This window comes from Calypte anna, chromosome 1 (genome assembly GCF_003957555.1).
Source record: "Calypte anna isolate BGI_N300 chromosome 1, bCalAnn1_v1.p, whole genome shotgun sequence".
NCBI classification, from domain to species: Eukaryota; Metazoa; Chordata; class Aves; order Apodiformes; family Trochilidae; genus Calypte; species Calypte anna.
In genome coordinates this window covers 138,590,949-138,609,957 of record NC_044244.1, presented here as the reverse complement: position 1 = coordinate 138,609,957, position 19,009 = coordinate 138,590,949, and the positions used below count along the sequence as shown (strand labels likewise).

Genomic DNA, 19,009 nt, shown 5'->3' with positions numbered 1-19,009 from the left:
ATAGTGACTAGTGTTTCTTCTGGGGTGAAGGGAGAAGGTCAACAGGAGACATTTTAAACAAGAAAAGAGACTAAAAGGCACTGTAGATTGTATAGACTAGATCAATAGTGTTTCTAACAGTTGGATTGGAACATATTAAAGTCCTTAAAGTGGAAGGAGCATCAGGTGGATTGCCTTTTTTTATGTGTGTTGGACAGCTTAATCAAAAGATGTAGAGATATCATGCTAGTGTCTTTCACAACTTTTTTTTTATTCTCTGCTTTTATGGATTGAAGATTTTAAAATACTGATCTGTTTCTTGTTTGTTCCACCTTAATTGTAAAGAATTCTAACAATCCCTTGTGCTGTATGAGTGCCTAAATGATAATGGTTATAAATGAAAGTTAGAAAGTCACATTAAGACTATCATGAAAGTTAGGGTTTATGGTATGATTGGAAAACAGCTGATACTAGTGACTTGGGTGAATGGGATGCAAGTAGACATCAATATAGATATTGGAGGTTTTGATGAATGGTGTACGAGCTGCCTTTAGTGTAAAGGCAGCTTTAATTTTGTGTAAAATGACTACCTCTGAATTTTAATGGTGTTTGATGGTAGCAGCAGAAATGTAAAAGGGTGCTACCTGAAAAGCTATCAGCCCTTTCTTTTAGAAAACAGTTTATAATGTGGTTTTAATTAGGATAAAATCTACTTAAATTGTACTTATTGCAAATCCAATTTATATTCCTCTCTTATGTTCCTCCTTTTCAATTTTGTCTGTTGTTTAAGAGCTCTCTCATGTAGAGTACTTCATCTTCAGAAGATAAAGGAGGTCCTATTAGTACTGGTAATTGCATGTTCTTTCTTTTCTTGTATTGTATCCATGTTACTTGTATCTTCCTTGTATCTAATAGTTTTAAAGTTGTGCAGCTTGATAGCAAAAATTTATAAACCTTGGGAAGATTGGTAATAATAATAAAAAATTTATGTAGCTTTTTCCACAAATAGTAGCTAGAAAACGTTTTATCTGGATTAGGTGCACAATTCTTTATTTGAGTAGCCTTTAAGAAATTGAGATTACTCTGTATGTTTAATTTTCATCTGTACTGAGTAGATACTTGAGCAGCTTTTTGACATGCAAAGCAAAAAATCCATGGAACAGTACAAAAGGAATTCCTTTCTTAGTCTTGCTTTGTTTAGGAGTAGCTAATCTCTGGTTGTTAAATTTTATATCTTACAGCTGTCAGCCAATAGTGGATTATATAGATGCACAATTTGAAGTCTATCTCCAGGAAGAACTGAAAATTAAACGTTCTTTATCTAGCTGCCATGATACTCGCATCCATGTCTGCCTCTATTTCATTTCACCTACAGGCCATTCCCTAAAAACCCTAGATTTGTTAACCATGAAAAGACTAGACAGCAAGGTAAGACATGGAAACAGAGTTCTAAGAATTTGTCTTATTTTCTAAAGCATTTTGCAGCTTTTAGATCCTCTGCCACTTTTCAGTTCTGTATCTGTATGTTGGAATTTGGGGTCTTGTTTGATACTTGCATACCTTAAGTTCAGAATAAATTGGTTCTGCAAGTAGCTTGCAGTTTGTCACCTGCTTATTTGCAAATCAAAAGAGGACAGAGACATCCAGAAAGAATACTGAAAAGAAGTGTAACTATAGTTAAAAAGAAAAAAGTAAAAAATATTAGACCTACACCTAAGTTACTTTTAACAACCTAATGATAACATCTCAATGGGATTGGCTAGGATACCCACCATGACTGCTGTGTTTCTAATTTAGCTTTTTTCTAGGTCCCTGTCAAGTTTTGGGACTGAGAGAAGGTTGGCATACAAAAAGCTTTGCAGCACTGTGAACTTCTTCGTTGTAAATAACTTGAAGAGGCAGATGCCATGAACAGAACACTCTAACAGCATGGCTTTTTCTGAAATAGTCTGCATTAGTGTTTTAAACTTCACTTTTTTTTTTTTTTTTTAGCTTTAAAATAGCAGTTTCTGGTGTGATCACTTGCACTTTTTAAGTTCTTAATTTTCCTCCTCTAGTGGGGCTATATGAACTGGGTGAAGCTAAATGTTTAACTCATTTTAAGAAATGTAACATCATTTGGGTTTAAGTTATTGACATTTTGAGAAATTTGAAACCTTAAATGCAGTTTCTGTTCCTTTAGCCTTTTCCTTTTTGCTTTACTACAGTCCCTTCTGCTAAATTTTCTTTCTGCATTTTCTTGTTCATGAGATGTCTCTTCAAGATAACAAAGATCAAACCAGCTCTCTGTTCCACATTTGTGATTGATGACCACATGGTAATTTTGTAGTTTTGATTCTGGATGTATTTTGCATTTTGAATTTTCTCAGCAGCACTGAGCAAGCGTTTGTGTGTGTCGGGGGGAAGTGTGGGTTATGGTGTAATAAGGGTAGGGGGAGTAAGGTAATTTCTGCTGGGGTGTTGGTTTATGCCAAATGAAAATGCTGATGAAACTACTGTAATATGCACTGATAGCTGAAGAGCCTTGATACTAGAAAGTGAGACAGTTTTGTGGAGCATATTGTTCTACTCTGACTTCTGAATTCAGAGATTGTGTTGAACCACAAAAGTATTAGGTTTCTGGGTTGTGCTCTCTCTTCACTGAACTCAGTAAAAACCAAACAAACAGAGCTTCTACCAAATAAAAGGAAATAGATCCATGAATCCCAGCATCCTGAGAATGTATTTTTCCATTAGGATAAAAAGCAAATATTTCTGCTATGGGGGATTTTAGTTTCTAGCTATCTACTCTACATATTTTTGGTTCTTCTTTGCCTCAAAGAGAACATGCATTGCATGTGACTGTTGTTTTATCCCTTTTCAATAGATTCTACTTTCAGATCTTTCTACAGAAATACAAGTATGCACACTCAAAAAGTATATACTTGAACTGTAGTTTGGTTTCCATCTCATTGTGGAACATGTTCATGATGCTTTCACTACTGGCTTCTCCCAGTGACAATTCAAAACTCAGACTTTCCAAGGATGTGTAAGTCTCTGGGTGCACTGGCTCAGTATCAAATTCCATAAAGAGCAGAGGATACAGCAGCATGCATTCATTGAGTATAAATCTACATCAAAATTTGTCTTCAGTTTCTTCCTAAATCCACCACTGTTTACACTGTTATTCTTTTATTATGGTCTGCTTCTTACAAAACAAGACCAGATGACAGAGTTCATAAGTAAAGAGGATTATTGGAATGGGATAGAGTTATCCTATAGTCTGTAATCCCAGGAGAAAAACAGAGGTATCTGGTTTTTGCAATAAATTTTTCTCTGTTGCTTATAAATTGGATGAGTAGCTAAGGATTTGGTCTCTAGCTTTTAGGCATTGGAAAGTCCTCTAAGTTTGCTTAGGACTGAATCACTGTGAACCAAACAGGTTTCATTCACAGATCAAAAATCTTTAGTATGCTTTCTTGCTGCAAACTAGTGATTATTTAACTAATAGATCTCTATTTATAAAGTAATTCTTGCAAAATTATGTGAAGATTACTGTTAAGTCCATGAGTGTACTTTGTGGCATTAGATTTTGGGCGTTTCTTCCTTCAAAAAAAAAGGATCTTTGGGAATTTTTTAATAGATTCATAGAGTTATACTTAAATCAGCCTGCAAGTTATCAACCAATAATAATTTCAAGTATGTGTATTGTTTTTCCTTCTCTATAGCATAAAGGGGCAACAGATATTTTGACATTAATGTAAGGTGTTACATAGAAAAATCTTAATATAGAGTAATAGCATATTTTCTAATTGAGGGAAGAAGTGACATTTTGCCCATTAGGCAGCTAAATGGTAAGAAGTCTGAGTTTGGTGCCAGCAAACAGAGAAGTAGTGTGCATGGATGAAGTTTATCCTGGTGACTTTATATGGTGATTCTGCATAGCTATTGAACAAGGCAGTATCAGCTGCTTCTTCCTATTGTACATGCTGCAGTGTTTTGGGCAGTCAGTTCCCCAGATGAGGGAACTGATTTAAATTGAAAGCTAAAGATTTCTTCTTTGTTAGGGAACTGATAAAGCTGGAAAAAAAAATCTGCCTCCTTGGCCAGCTGCACAGACTTTTAGTTCTACCTGGCAATGAGCATCTTCTGGCAAGGGCAGGCCTCTTGCTTTTATTTTTAAGTGTAGCCTTTTTATGTGGGTTTGGAGTTATAGCTTTGTAAGAAATTCCAGTTTTGTAGTTGTTGAGAGCTGTACCTGGGGCAGAGGCTGGAAAGCAGGCAGTTGGTTTCTGGGTGAGTAGGAGGCACAGGGGGGAGCAGTGGGACTTGGGATGCATCTGCATGTACTCCAGAAGCAATACAATTTAAGTCTCTATATGATAGAAAACCTAAGTTGAAGTCCCTCAGCTAATTTAGTTGAAGCTGTGAATTACTCCTAGATGTAATAGATTGCTTATACATAGAATGCTAATACAATAATAATTACATATATATTATAAATCCTAGCATTTTACTTGTTTTTAGTTATTTTGCTCTGTATGTGCTTAGGTTGCTACACAATTTCCTACACAATTAAGGACTATCATCAAGTTATCTCAGAGGTCATACTTCAGAGTTGGCATGTTTGTTTTTTTTTTTTTTCTGGTTGGATATTTTGCTTAAGGTGGAGGACTTATTTAAAAAGCATCCATTTTGAATACATTCTTGAGATTCCATAACTAGGCATTTCCATGCAGGCAGATTATTCAAAAGAACAAGAATGTCTTCAGGGTTTTTTTTGTTTTTTGGTTTTGGTTCTCCTTCCTTCTTGCATCCATGATCAAGGAACTCAGTAAAACTCGGGTCTTCTGAAATCTGGAAGGATTATTTGTATTGTTCTTCAAAAATATTTGGACATTGGCATTTGTTTTGTCTAGTTCTGGAAAACACATCTTCTGGGGGCTGGTGATGGTATGTTTAAGAAAGATTTGGCATCCAATACCTTCCTAAGATACTGTCATAACTGTGCTAGGAAATACGTCAGTTTACCATAGTGGAACTGGATTTCAAGTTCTGAATAATTAGTGTAAAGACTGGTAAGCAAGATTCTTCAGTCTACATTATTCCTCTGTTCCTAGCAGATATCTGGGAAACTATTTGCTGCAGTGGTGAGGTAAACAAGATGTTGTTGTAGCTGGAAGGAACTCAAGGAAAGGCCTAAGGGTAGGCAGGGTTTGGTAGCCAGCTTCCTTTTCTTTGTGGGTTTAAAATCAAAGAATCATAGAATCATAGAATTGGCTGGGTTGGAAGGGACCTCAGAGATCATCTAGTCCAACCCTTGAACCACCGTTGCGGTTGCTAGACCATGGCACTGAGTGCCACATCCAGTCTTTTTTTAAATATCTCCAGGGACGGAGAATCCACCACTTCAGTGGGCAGCCCATTCCAATGACGGATCACTCTTTCCGTAAAGAAATTCTTTCTAATATCTAACCTAAACTTCCCCTGGCACAACTTAAGTCCATGCCCTCTTGTCTTGTTGAAAGTCGTTTGGTAAAAGAGCCCAACCCCCACCTGGCTACACCCTCCTTTCAGGTAGTTGTAGAGAGTGATGAGGTCTCCCCTGAGCCTCCTCTTCTTTAGGCTGAACAACCCCAGTTCTCTCAGCCTCTCCTCGTAGGGTCTATGCTCGAGTCCCTTCACCAGCCTGGTTGCCCTCCTTTGGACCTGCTCCAGGACCTCGATATCCTTCCTGAACTGGGGGGCCCAGAACTGGACACAGTACTCAAGGTGTGGCCTCACGAGGGCTGAGTACAGGGGCAGAATCACTTCCTTGGACCTGCTGGCAATGCTGTTCCGGATACAGGCCAGGATGCCATTGGCTTTCTTGGCCACCTGGGCACACTGCTGGCTCATGTTCAGCTTCTTGTCGATCCAGACTCCCAGGTCCTTTTCTGCCTGGCTGCTCTCCAGCCACTCTGTCCCCAGCCTGTAGCGCTGCATGGGGTTGTTGTGGCAATGTCAGCTTTCATTTAGCACCTGAGCCATATCCTCAAGTGCTATAAACTAAAATAATCTATTTTTTTTTCCACGGAGATATAAATACTTAATTTCATTTAGTTAATAATTAGGTTTTGGTGTTCTTTTGAGTACTTCACTGTATGAAACTTCCTTCCTGTTCTTTTCTCAGAATCAATTAATTTTAAGGAAGTGTATGAAATAATCTGTTGTGATTTTGTTAAATAATGCCAGTGAATATATTTTTCATGGTTTTTCAAGCCTTGTTAACAATTGATGGAAAAGTTTGGGCTATGTGGGAAGTTTTAAACACAATCAAATTTTAATTTATAATAGATATTGCCTCAAAATTGGAGTCTTACACATTTCATATAATTTGTGTCATTAATAGGTGAACATTATACCTATCATAGGCAAAGCAGACAGCATTTCTAAAACAGAACTACAGAAGTTCAAGAACAAAATCATGAGTGAATTAGTTGGTAATGATGTCCAGATCTACCAGTTTCCAACTGATGATGAAACCATTTCTAAAACTAATAACGTCATGAATGTAAGTAAATGACAGAAACACTGATATTTCAGTATTAAAGCATCACTCTCTAACATTGATTCATGGCTGTTCTTTTTACCTTTATCTTGAGACTTATAAGTTTGCATGTAAAAAGTTTTATTTCATTTATTTTTCTATCTCATTAACAGCTCCTCTTTTTGTTTTTTTTTTTTTCACCTGCTAACAAATCTTCTTCCCCTTTGCTATTAATAGAAGTTGTTTTAGAAGGCTTTTTGTTTTCTGGCTCATCAACAGAAAATAGTTTCTCGCTTCAATACTTAATATATAAATGCTAACATAGATGGACAGATTTGCTTTGCTCTTTTCCTCAGCAAATACTACCTTATATTAGTTAGGGAAGATATTTAAATGCCTTGTTTCTCCATTATTCTTTGGTCTTTATGATGTGGGAGGTGTCCCTGTGCATGCAGGGGGCTTGAATCTTGGTGATCTTTGAAGTCCCTTCTAGCCCTAACCCTTCTCTGATTCCATGATTCTATAGCAAGTCTTCCATGTGCTTTTTCCTTTTATTTAGTACTTTAATTTTAACTTAAGACATTTTTTCTCAGGGAATTAGAAAGTCAGATATAATTCTGCCCTTTTTACTATTGCCTTTTCAGATCCTCCCAGGAGTATCTGCCAGCTTTAACTCAGCTTGTGAAGCCTAGACATCTTTGCTTTGAGCACTTTCTCTGTGTTTTTGGTTCATGTGCATATGTCTGGAGATGCACATGAATGTATGTTTGCATATAATGGGGTTTTTAAGTTGGGAGGAGGAGGCTGTGTGCTGGAGTGTATGGCTCTGCAGTCCCAGCAACTGTCCCACTTGTGCCAGGGAGTGAGGATGTGCAGGCTGTGGTTCAGTAGCAGGTCCTTCTGCTGGGGGAAAAGTTGATGATCTGGTACTTGACCCTTTCATGCTCTGCCTATGATTTTTTTTCCAATTCATGATTTTTAAAAAAATTATTTTGTCATTTGTTGTAGGTTGGCATGCAGATATTAATTGCCCAGCCTGTATTTCTGGCCATTTGGCTGAGCCCACATCAGTATCCGTACCTTGGGTTCAAACCTGTGATCATCTCATAGCTGTTTCTTGGGGTATGAACCCTGGCTGAATGGGATTTAGAGGGATGTTCCAGAGCAGCTTTCTGTTTTCTGCTGCTACTCTTTTAACGCAGCTCAGGATGTAATCAGTCAAACCTGCCAAATCAAGTCCAACCTGTTGTCCACCAGGAACCCCAAGTCTTTTTCTGTGAAGTTCCTTTCCAGACAGTTGGCCCCCAGCATGTGCTGGAGCATGGTGTTAGTCCTCCTGAAGTGCAGGACTTGGCATTGCTCTCATTTGCACTTCATGAGATTCCCGTTGCCCCATTTCTACAGCCTGTCAAGGTTCCTCTGAATTGGCAGCACACTCATGGGGTCTATGAATTGCTCCTCCCAGGTTTGCTATTGCACCTTGGCCTTTGTATTAGTAGTTGGACTGCCTACTGATCTCTTTAAAGTGGTTCTTGGCTTGAAACTCCCTGTTGGCTTTTCCCGAAATGGTTTATTTCTGAAGTGTTTCCTTTTCAGTTCTGATATAAGGATGCTGAGTGGTAAGACTGTCTTGGTGTCACTCTTACAGGGGCATTTGCCATTTGCTGTAGTAGGAAGCACAGAATTTGTGAAAATTGGGAACAAAATGGTGAGAGCTCGTCAGTACCCTTGGGGCACTGTAGAAGGTAAATGGATTCTCAGAGCTATTTTACTAGACTTCTGTTGTTTTTCTTGAAGTATAAAATCCCCCAGTACTAATAAGGGCTGATATTATTCACTGATACCATATTGATTTTATTTTGGATCAACATTTTAAGGAGTTTGACAATCAATACTTGAGGTGGGCACTAACTGATAGTTTTATCAGCATTAATGCATCTCTGGAATCAAACTATGAGGTGGTGTATGTAATATTTGGGTAGGTTGGTATGTTGGAAGTGCCTCTAGCACTACCAGATTCCAGTGTTTTATGATTGTCAGTAATGAACAGAGAATAAAAGAGAGAAATTCATCATTGTTCAATTCAGACAGGAAATCAGGATGTGTTGGAATATGTTCACCAGAGCTTAGAATTAGTCCTTCAATGTGTATATTAGAAATCATAAGGAATAAGAGGTATAATAAACAGCGAGATACCTTTTCCTGAAAGTATAATTAGTAAAGCAAATAAATTAATCTTTATTTCCAGGGAGAGAAATTAATCTCTATAAATGTTATTTAAAATATATTTTGACGATCTTGCAACTTGTGCATCTTAATGAAATCTTCTTCCTTTAATTGAATAGTGGAAAATGAGAACCACTGTGACTTTGTGAAGCTCCGTGAGATGCTTATTTACACAAACATGGAAGACTTAAGGGAGCAGACTCATGCACGACATTACGAGTTGTACAGACGCTGCAGGCTGGAAGAAATGGGCTTCAGAGACATTGGCCCTGAGAACAAACCAGTCAGGTAAAAGTCTTCATGTACAACTCTTGCTTTCAGCTTCTGTTCATTTCACTTCACTTGGCTGTTTCAACCCAATGGAAAGCAGCACTGATACATGGGATGAGTTTTCAAAGAGGGAAAGAATTCTTTGGTTTTTTTTTGAGTAAATATAGAATCATAGAATTGGCTGGGTTGGAAGGGGCCTCAGAGATCATCATCAAGTCCAACCCTTGATCCACTACCGCTGCAGTTCCCAGACCATGGCACTGAGTGCCACATCCAGTCTCTTTTTAAATATCTCTAGGGATGGAGAATCCACTACTTCCCTGGGCAGCCCATTCCAATGTCTGATCACCCTCTCAGTAAAGAAATTCTTTCTAATATCCAACCTAAACCTCCCCTGGCAGAGCTTAAGACCATGCCCTCTTGTCTTGCTGAGAGTTGCCTGGGAAAAGAGACCAACCCCTCCCTGGCTACCCCCTCCTTTCAGGGAGTTGTAGAGAGTGATGAGGTCTCCTCTGAGCCTCCTCTTCTCCAGGCTGAACAGCCCCAGCTCCCTCAGCCTCTCCTCATAGGGTCTGTGCTCGGGTCCCTTCACCAGCCTGGTTGCCCTCCTTTGGACCCACTCCAGGACCTCAATCTCCTTCCTGAACTGAGGGTCCCAGAACTGGACACAGAACTCAAGCTGTGGCCTCACCAGGGCTGAGTACAGGGGCAGAATCCCTTCCCTGGACCTGCTGGCCACACTGTTCCTGATACAGGCCAGGATGCCACTGGCCTTCTTGGCCACCTGGGCACACTGCTGGCTCATGTTCAGCTTCCTGTCAATCCAAACTCCCAGGTCCCTTTCTGCCTGGCTGCTCTCCAGCTACTCTGTGCCCAGCCTGTAGCGCTGCATGGGGTAGCTATTCATTCAGTTATCTTCATAAAGAAGTGTATGAGATCATATAAGCATTGCTTTTAAAGGTGTACAAGCTAGCTGGATTTCTTCAACTTTTCTCTTTTAGAATAAACCTGGGGATTTAAATTTTTCTCATGGAGAAAGTAATTTTCTTCAGATACTTTATGTTCTTTAAATTCATTTCATTATATATTAGCATGCTGTTTTACTTTCTCTATCTTGAGAAAGATATCTTCTCTCTCTGTACTCCAGAATCTTGTCTGATTCTGGACAATGGTTTGGTTGGACTCAATTTGAGAAGAAATGGAAGCAGAAACTTTTGTTAAGTCTTTTGCCACACTGTTGGCATCCCACATTATCTGCTATAATAACAAATATCTAGCCTTTTCAGGTAAAAAAATTTCTTGTTACACTGTAAGAAGTTGATCCTAAAATGATGATCCCAAAAGAAAGTTAAGCAGAGGGTTAGAAACGCTCAGTTGTTTCATGTAATAAAACTGCAGAAGGTATTCACATTTTCTGTATCGAGTCTTTTTAATGTTTTATTTTCAATTCTGTAATCTCCCTCTCCCTTTTCCCATTTTCTTTGGTCGTTTTATGCATTTGTGAATGCATTTATGTATTTGTAAGTGGTTCGAGTCCTGCTGTGGAAGAACTGATGCTTCAGGAGTTGTTCAAGCCTTCACAGGGTAGCAAAGTGCAATTGTTGCATAGTCATGGTGGGAAATATCAACTTAAAACCAGACATGAAAACAAAATATGACTAAACATTAAAACCAGTTTCTAGTACTTTGAACCAGCTGGTTTGGTTACTTCTTGCTTTATTTAGTGATCAGACTGTCTTTACCTATTCTAAAAAAAGACTTTTAAATGGCTTTCCTCCAAATAGTTATTTTTAGTGGCTTAAATGCTTTGCTTTCACCTATACTTTGCGCAGAAGTTCTAAGGCAGTTGCAGCTACTGTAACTTGTAGAGTGTTGATAAAGCAGCATTTCTTTCACTTTAGCTATGTGTAATTTACATGTGATTTCAACAAAAATAATTAAATAAGATGAATGTGGCCAAGGAAGATGCTGGATGTAGGCTCTTCTTTCTGAAGTCTTAATGTCAAGGCACATTTAAAGATTAGTTCATTTAGATGATCTTGAGCTGATCATGCATCCCAGTGGTCTCTTTATATTTCTCTTGACTTACCAAAAGACGAATAAATCCTTTTGATAAATAGAGAACCAGTGTTTGAATGAAGTTTAATACTAACTGAAACTGACCATAGACTTTTCATTTGGTTTAGATTTAGGTTTAAGAACAAAAACTAACAGTGGATGTCTTGTTATCTTTGTCTAGGGAAAGCTTTTTGGTTTTTTACAGATTTGTTCATGGCAATATTGACTGCAGTATCTTTGGCTTTTCTCAACTTGAATTTTACAATGTACATCAATCTTAAGATAAGAGTTAAATGATAAAAATAATCATCCACAGAACTCTTTCCACAAACACAAGAATTGTCTTTGTAAAACCCCTAAACATTTTGCATTTTACTAATGGTGTAAAGCAGCAGGTTTGTATCAGAATGTCACAGTATTTTGCACTTCAAAATTTGGTTTAGAAATGAATTGCTTGTGAGGATACAGAAAAGCTAAGTTCCCTCTCATGTAATTTCTATGTATGGCCTGCTGTGAGCTTGTTGAGAGCTTTGTGACAAGACAATACACTTAATAATTACTTTTGGTAATTTGCATCTGTTGGAAATGTCATTGTTTTGAAAGGATGAGAATAGGTATTCTGTGAGAATGTAGGAAAATCAATGTTTTCCCAGATCAACTTGGATGGGAAGAGAAAAGTGGGACTTGGATAAGAATGTGGGGTTGTCCCTCAGCTGTGTGGCATAGCGAGTGACCTGGGGTCTGAAAGCAAAGGCATTTGGTCTTTTGGGAGAAGAGTTTTATGATACCGTAATCAGGGAAGGGAATTTAGAGGATCTGTATGTAGTGTAATTAAAAGACTAATGTAGCCTTAGACATGAAGTGTTTTATGAAATCCCTGAGGAAACAATAAAAAGTGTCATCCTCAGCAGGGTGATAGAAGACTTCTCTTCCCATAGAAGTTCAGGGCATCCCATTTTACTGATTTGTAAATTTAATATGTTTCAGAATAAGGACTATGATCTTCTTCTAGGCAAAAATGTTTTATGAAATTGTCATTCTCTTTTTTCTAAAGGATATTTACAGTATGTACCAGGATTCAAAGAGCTGAAGTTTTGTAGTATAGTTAATATTGCATAGCAGTATATGACTGATGATTAAAATTTCATGCTTCTTTTGTAAATAATGATCAAAATGCATGTTGAAAAGTAATATTTTTTGCCTGGGATATATCTGTCTGTATACTAAATTTGGTAATCTGAATTTGGTTATTTTATGTAAATTTAGAAAATTTCTGCTAGACTTGAATAATGGGCTGAATTTACTGCACTGGGATTTGTAGCATTTGAACACTGATATTTGAGTAGCTAATCTGCCCTGCCTTTTGGCATGTCATGAAAAAGTTGCCTGTGAAGTTCCTGGTCCATTCGTTTGGACTTATTCATCCAAAATTGTATGCCACTGCAATGCAAAACCAGTAGTTCTTGGATATCCAGCTACCATGTGAGATAGGTTGTGGGCAGGCACCTGTAAAAGCTTACACTCTTGGATGTGAAAAAACATGTTGACAAGCTTTATATTTTTATGGGAGACATGGAAAGAGGTGGTTTCAGCACAAAATGGAAATATACACTTGCATCTTTTTTACTAGGTGTGAAGAGGGAAAATGTAGTAGTAGTCTGAAGTGACTGTCTTGTGTACACTTTTAAAAATATCTGTTTTCTAATCCTAACTTTTTGTAAATTTTTCCCATAGTAACTTTTTAATTTCTTTATTTGCAGTTGCATTCCATGGGTTAGCTCAGTTCAGATCAGTCTGTTAGTTTCTCCCTAATAATTTATGAACCAACTCCATTTTCTCCCTAATAATTCATGAACCAACTCTCCATTTTGAACCTCATTAAAGTGTTGAATGCTTCCATGTTGGTGTTCTCACTGCCAGAAAAGCAGAAAAGCTCTGCTTCTACAAGATTTGGCCAGCCAGTGTGAATTTATTGTCAGCAAATCATTACCTCTGAAGTCAGTGCTGTTTTCTGAAACCCTTGGGATCTCAGCAGTACTGCAGTAGGATGACAGAATCACAAAATGGTTTGGGTTGGAAGGAACCTCTAAAGGTCATCTAGTCCAACCCCCTGCAGTAAGCAGGGAAATGCTCAGCTAAATCAGGTTACTCAGAGCCTTGTGAAGCCTCACCCTGAGTTTCTCCAGGGACAAGGCCTCAACTTCCTCCCTGGCCAACCTGCTCCATTTTTCCACCACCTTTATGGTAAAGAACTTGTTCCTAACATCCAACCTGAATCTACTCTTCTCTAATTTAAAGCCATTGCCCCTCATCCTATCACTACAGGCCCTTGCAAACAGTCCCTCTCCATCCTTCCTGTAGGCCCTTGCAGATATAGGAAAATAATATTTCAGATATTAGGTCTCCCTGGAGCCTCCTCTTCTCCAGGCTGAACAACCCCAGCTCCCTCAGCCTGGCTTCATAGGAGAGGTGTTCCAGTGCCCTGATCATTTTCATGGCCTGGGATTAGAAGGTCATGGGTGATTTGGAAGTAGGTACAGCTATTGCACAGAAAAGATGTAAATGATTACTCACAGTAAGCAATGAGTATTTGGGAAGTTTGGAGGGACACTAACTGTATAGTTAAAAAAGTGTAAGGGTATAGTCAGGACTTTGGGTAATAAAGTCGTTGAGAGAATGGAATGTAAAATCATCCATAGCATTTTAGGCTATTGATTCTGCTGTTTTCAGGACACCTGGTTTATACTGGCATTTTCTGAAAAAGTTATTTCAGTTCAATAAGAATAACGAGCATAATTTAAATTAATGAGTGATTTGGAACTCACTAAATCTCATTCTTATACCTTTCAAAAACAATATATGAAACTTTTTAATGAAAATCAGAGTTCAGTCTTATGTTGGAGCATCATTCCACAAGGTAAAGAGAATTACAATCACATACGTATTCTATCAGATTAAAATATAATGTGGTAAACCACTTAAAAAATGAACATTCCACCAAGTGATGCTTTAGGGAATAAATGGAATACCATCTGAGACTAAACTTAGCCATATAGTTATAATTTCCAAGCTCTGCAAAGCAGCTAATCAGGTATGGGCTTGGAAAGGCTGCCACAGCAAAATTTATGAAATGAAGTAAATGGATAGCAGAGTATTTGAGGGATAGTTTATGCATTTTGTGCAGTATCTTTTGGATGTAAAAACCAGGAGGTGCTTTTAATACTTAAAAGTGAGATTTGCATTTCTTTGTTGTTGAAATTTAAAGATAGACCTTTTTTGTACATGGAGGATCTAGTCCTGACTTTTTGATGATCCAGTAGTGCCCATCAAGAACCTGAATTCCTAGTTTCAGGCCAGTCTCAGCAAGAAATAATTGCTGAGATGTCCAGAATGGAAAAATATGGAGGGAGTTGAAAACAGAAACATAGAGAGTGCTTCCAACCAACCAAACCTCTCAGTATTCACACGCCTTGGATGTTTGCAAAGGAGGAGAGGATTGCTGTTGTTTTGAAGCTGGATATTTTGTGAATCCATTTCCCAGTCTAGGCTGTGATGTTGCTAAAGGGGACATTCTTGGTTTGACATAAGAGAACTAATGGGCAAGGGCTTGATGAAAAAAGCTGAAGGTTGATATTCATGCTGTATGCTTGTGTCTGTGGGTTCACTGATGTTCATTGCTCTCTGATGGTAATTGTTCTCTGGTTTAGTTGTTTTTCTGATCATAATTGCATCTTTTTTTCTTCATAATAGTTGCAGTTTAATTGGAACATAAACATCTCAGTTTCTCAAAATGTGAACAATCATATATTCCATTATTTATTCATCCCTGAACCTTCCAGTTCTCAAAGAAAAACATGTTTATTTTTCAGTCTGTTTTGAGGATGATGACAGAAAAACAGGAATGATTCAGAAATGTGACTAAGTTCACATGCAGAGGAAAGTTGATATGACTCCAGTTAACTTTTCTAAGAAAATAAACCTAATATCTGAAAATTTATTAGACTTCTTCCTTAAGAACTCACTTGGGAATGGAATTCATCTGACCAGTTGCAGACCTTTGCATTTGAATTATGTATTTCAGCCTCCTTATGGTAAGACTGAACCACATCCAAAAGACAGGTTTTTCATGCCTCCACTGGGAAAATGGTAATTATTTAGATCTGCTTAACATCAAGCTAGGTAGTTTGCTGAGTCAAGGGCCCATATTAAAAATACACACCACTAGTTAACTGTTAATTCATTATTTTTTTAGTTTTTCTGCCACACATTAATTGAAAGTCAAATGTTATGCAAAAAGTTCCATCTGTAATTTTCAAATTTAAAAGCTTTTTAAAACTTAAATGAACAAACTGTAAAATACTGTGTAAATCACAGAATCACAGAATAGTAGGGATTGGAAGGGATCCATGGAGACCATCCTGTCCAACTCCCCTGCTGTAGCATCCTTGAGTAGGTTGCACAGGAACACATCCAGATGGATTTTGAATGTCTCCAGAGATGGAGACTTCACAACCCCTCTGGACAGCCAGCTCCAGTGCTCTGTTACCCTCACAGTAAAGTTTTTCCTTATGTCCACACTGAACCTCCTGTGTTCCAGTTTTTGTCCATTGCCCCTTGTCCTGTTACTGAGAAGAGTCTGATCCCATTTTCCTGGCACCCTTCCTTTGGGTATTTGTAAGCATTGATGAGGTTCCCCCTCAGTCTGCTATTTTCCAGGCTAAACAGATCCAGCTCTTTCAGGTTTCCCTCCCATGGTTGATGCTCCAGTCTCCAATCATCTTAGTGGCTCTGTGCTGTACTCCCTCCAGTAGTTCCTGTTCTTCATGAGCTGAGGAGCCCAGAACTGGATGCACTATTCCAGATGTTTCCAGATAGACACACTGGGTATTACAGCTGTGCTTCTGTCAGAGGTGACAGTGCTGTCATCAGGTACATCATGGAATCTTAAGGTGTAGAATGTCTTCATAATCCCTTATGATCTTCTAAAACCTCAATGAGAATGCATTATTTAAGTAATCATAGAATCATAGAATCCTTGGGGTTGGAAGGGACCTCGAAAGATCATCTAGTCCAACCCCCCCTGCCAGAGCAGGGCCACCTAGAGTACCTCGCATAGGAACGTGTCCAGGCGGGTTTTGAATGTCTCCAGTGAAGGAGACTCCACGACCCCCCTGGGCAGCCTGTTCCAGGGCTCTGTCACCCTTACAGTAAAAAAACTTTTTCGAATATTCAACTTGAACCTCCTATGCTCCAATTTACACCCATTACCCCTTGTCCTATCACTGGTCACTACTGAGAAGAGCCTAACTCCATCTCCTTGACACTCACCCCTTACATATTTGAAAACATTGATGAGGTCACCCCTCAGTCTCCTTTTCTCCAAACTAAAGAGACCCAGCTCCCTCAGCCTTTCCTCATAAGGGAGATGTTCCACTCCCTTAATCATCTTAGTAGCTCTGCGCTGGACTCTTTCAAGCACTTCCCTGTCCTTCTTGAACTGAGGGGCCCAGAACTGGACACAATACTCCAGGTGCGGCCTCACCAATGCAGAATAGAGGGGGAGGAGAACCTCTCTTGACCTAAATCTAATAATCTTTATCATCTCGATTTTGCAAGGGCTTTTGTATATAATTCTAGGGGTCCAGCCCAGAAGAATGAGAGAATCTTTGAATGTTATTTTTGTAATGTGCTGTATGAGAAGCAGTGAAACCAGTCTTCAGGTAAATGGAAAAGTGTTCTGCTGTGACTGCAGTAGTGTTGAAAGGATTTGCTTAAGATCTGGTGAACTATTTTACCCTTCTCCTCAAATCTCCTAAGCCCAAAGACTGTTTGGATCATTATGTTGATGATATGCCAAACACAGAAGGGGAAATGTTTTTAATTTTACCTTCCAGAACAATTCAGTCCAGGGAAAGGAGAATTTAAAAAATATATATAATTTTTTTTCTCTTCTTTGTACACGTAATTTTATTACTCAGTAAATTGAGTGTCTTCAAAATTAATATTTTATTAATTTCAAGGAAAAATTGCTTTTATGTGATAAACTAGCCTAGGTTAAGTCTAAAAATAACCACATTAATGAAATGAAGGTGTGATTGCAGCATGTTAGCTTAGTCTAACATGCATTAGCTCTTTATTGCACCCAAAAGCAGTGTGTTAGCAGAACTGTCACTGGGCCCAAAAAATGTGCATAGAGAGATTGCTGGCACTGGAAAAACCCATGCTGTAGCTTTATTGTTGTTCCATATGCTCTTTAAACTTCAAGGCAGTGTGAATGAATATACCTGTGTGAAAACTATGCCCTTATTTCATGTGGTTGTTATACTTTCAGGGTGATTTAAGTTACTTCACAGTAAAAGAAGCAAACTCCAAAAGGGGCTTTTCTTCCAAATTTGTTCTGTTGCAATGTGTTGCTCAAATAACATGTGAAATAAATAATAATAATAGGAAATAAAGTAGGAAGAGTGTTCTGACCTTGAGATCTTACAAACATTCAATCTGCATGTGTAATTTCAAGGCTATTCTCTCTCTTTAGATTGTATTTTGAATACAAATAAGAAACTTCAGAATTGAGAAACTGCCCAGTCATCATAAATGTAAAAAAACAAAAGAGCTGTTTAAGCTTTATGTTGCTCTGAATCATTAAATTTTTAGGTGTCTAAGTCTTTCAATTTATAAACTGTTTTAATAGAAGCAGTAAAAGATGAGACTTAAAAACTGGTGCCAAACTTGGTATGCGTATTAAAAATAAAAAGCAAATTTAAATATTTGACATACATATACATTTATTTTACATTGGAGTGGAAGGCATGAGATACCTGGCAAAGGACAATAACTGATGATAGGGAGAAGGGCTCAGTAAGTGCTAGAAGAGATAATTGTTCCAGAATTAGAGCTAGAACTTTATCTATGTTTAGATCCATCCTCCAACATACTGGACTTTTGGATGTTGAACTGCTCAGGAAATGATATTTATTCTATATTAATGTAACTCAACCATATTTAAATTTTGACATCACATAAAGAAAGGGCAATACAGTTTGAAGGTCCTGTTATTTTCCTTCCTTTTTCATATCAGAATAATCAGTTTATTGTGTTAATGCTCCAGATGTAGTATTTTTGTAATATCCTATTTTAAGACTGAGGTTTCACAATGCAGAATTTTTTTTTTCTGTCAATTTTGGTGTCATATTAATAATGTTCTGCATGCTGGAGAAAGTTATAACTCAAGTCTTTTTAGAACATGAGATTCCTAAAATGCTGTATTTACTTTGAAATGAAAATTGCCCGGAAGCTGTGAGCATAAATAATTTAACTCAGGGTTTTTAACTTAAATAAAAACTTAGAAAAGCCACATGCTTGCTTCTGTTTAGGTTTGTTAATGGGTTTTTATGTGGGGAGCTGCAGAAATTAGTATTTCAGATGAGTATTAGTTGTTTAAATAATGTTCCAGATTGTTGGTTTACCACAGTGAATAAAGCAGCGTGCTGGAGACTTGATGACATTTTTGGACTTCAGTCTACAGGAAGCCTATGAGGAAAAGAGACATGAGTTCTACCTTCAGCTGCAAAGAGAAGAGGAGGAGATGAGACAAAGGTTTGTGCAGAGAGTGAAGGAGAAGGAAGCAGTATTGAAAGAAGCAGAGCAGCAGGTAAGCATGCCTGGCTTGAGGTCACTGAGTTGTGGAACAGGTAAGAGTTTAGCAAAATCACAACTAGTCAATATTTGTAATTTTCCAGTATTTTGAGGGTGGTAATGCTTAAAAGCAAAAGCAGGTTTATTACACTGGTTGGACTGGCAGATTGGCTACACACAAGGAAATGATCATAAGTGTTACAAGAAGAGGCTGAGGGAGTGTGGGTTGTTAGGGCTGGAGCAAAAAGAGGCTGTAAAGACGGCTCTCTACAGCTGCATGAAAGGAGGATGTAGCAAGGTGGAGGTTGGTCTCTCCTATTTAACAAGTGATAG

General features: G+C 38.1%; 1 protein-coding gene across 5 annotated transcripts in view; it reads left to right on the top strand.

Annotated features, from left to right (window-relative positions):
* SEPTIN10 (septin 10) overlaps window positions 1-19,009 on the top strand; it is a 36,103-nt gene that overhangs the window by 12,470 nt on the left and 4,624 nt on the right. For 4 of the 5 annotated variants that reach the window (XM_030466607.1, XM_030466584.1, XM_030466587.1 and 1 more), the window contains 5 exons: window positions 1,221-1,407; window positions 6,350-6,511; window positions 8,136-8,232; window positions 8,833-9,001; window positions 18,560-18,692. In XM_030466607.1, the coding sequence (XP_030322467.1) occupies window positions 1,221-1,407; window positions 6,350-6,511; window positions 8,136-8,232; window positions 8,833-9,001; window positions 18,560-18,692 (748 nt within the window). The remainder of the gene's footprint in view (window positions 1-1,220; window positions 1,408-6,349; window positions 6,512-8,135; window positions 8,233-8,832; window positions 9,002-18,559; window positions 18,693-19,009) is intronic. The other variant, XM_030466615.1, reaches the window with a different exon arrangement.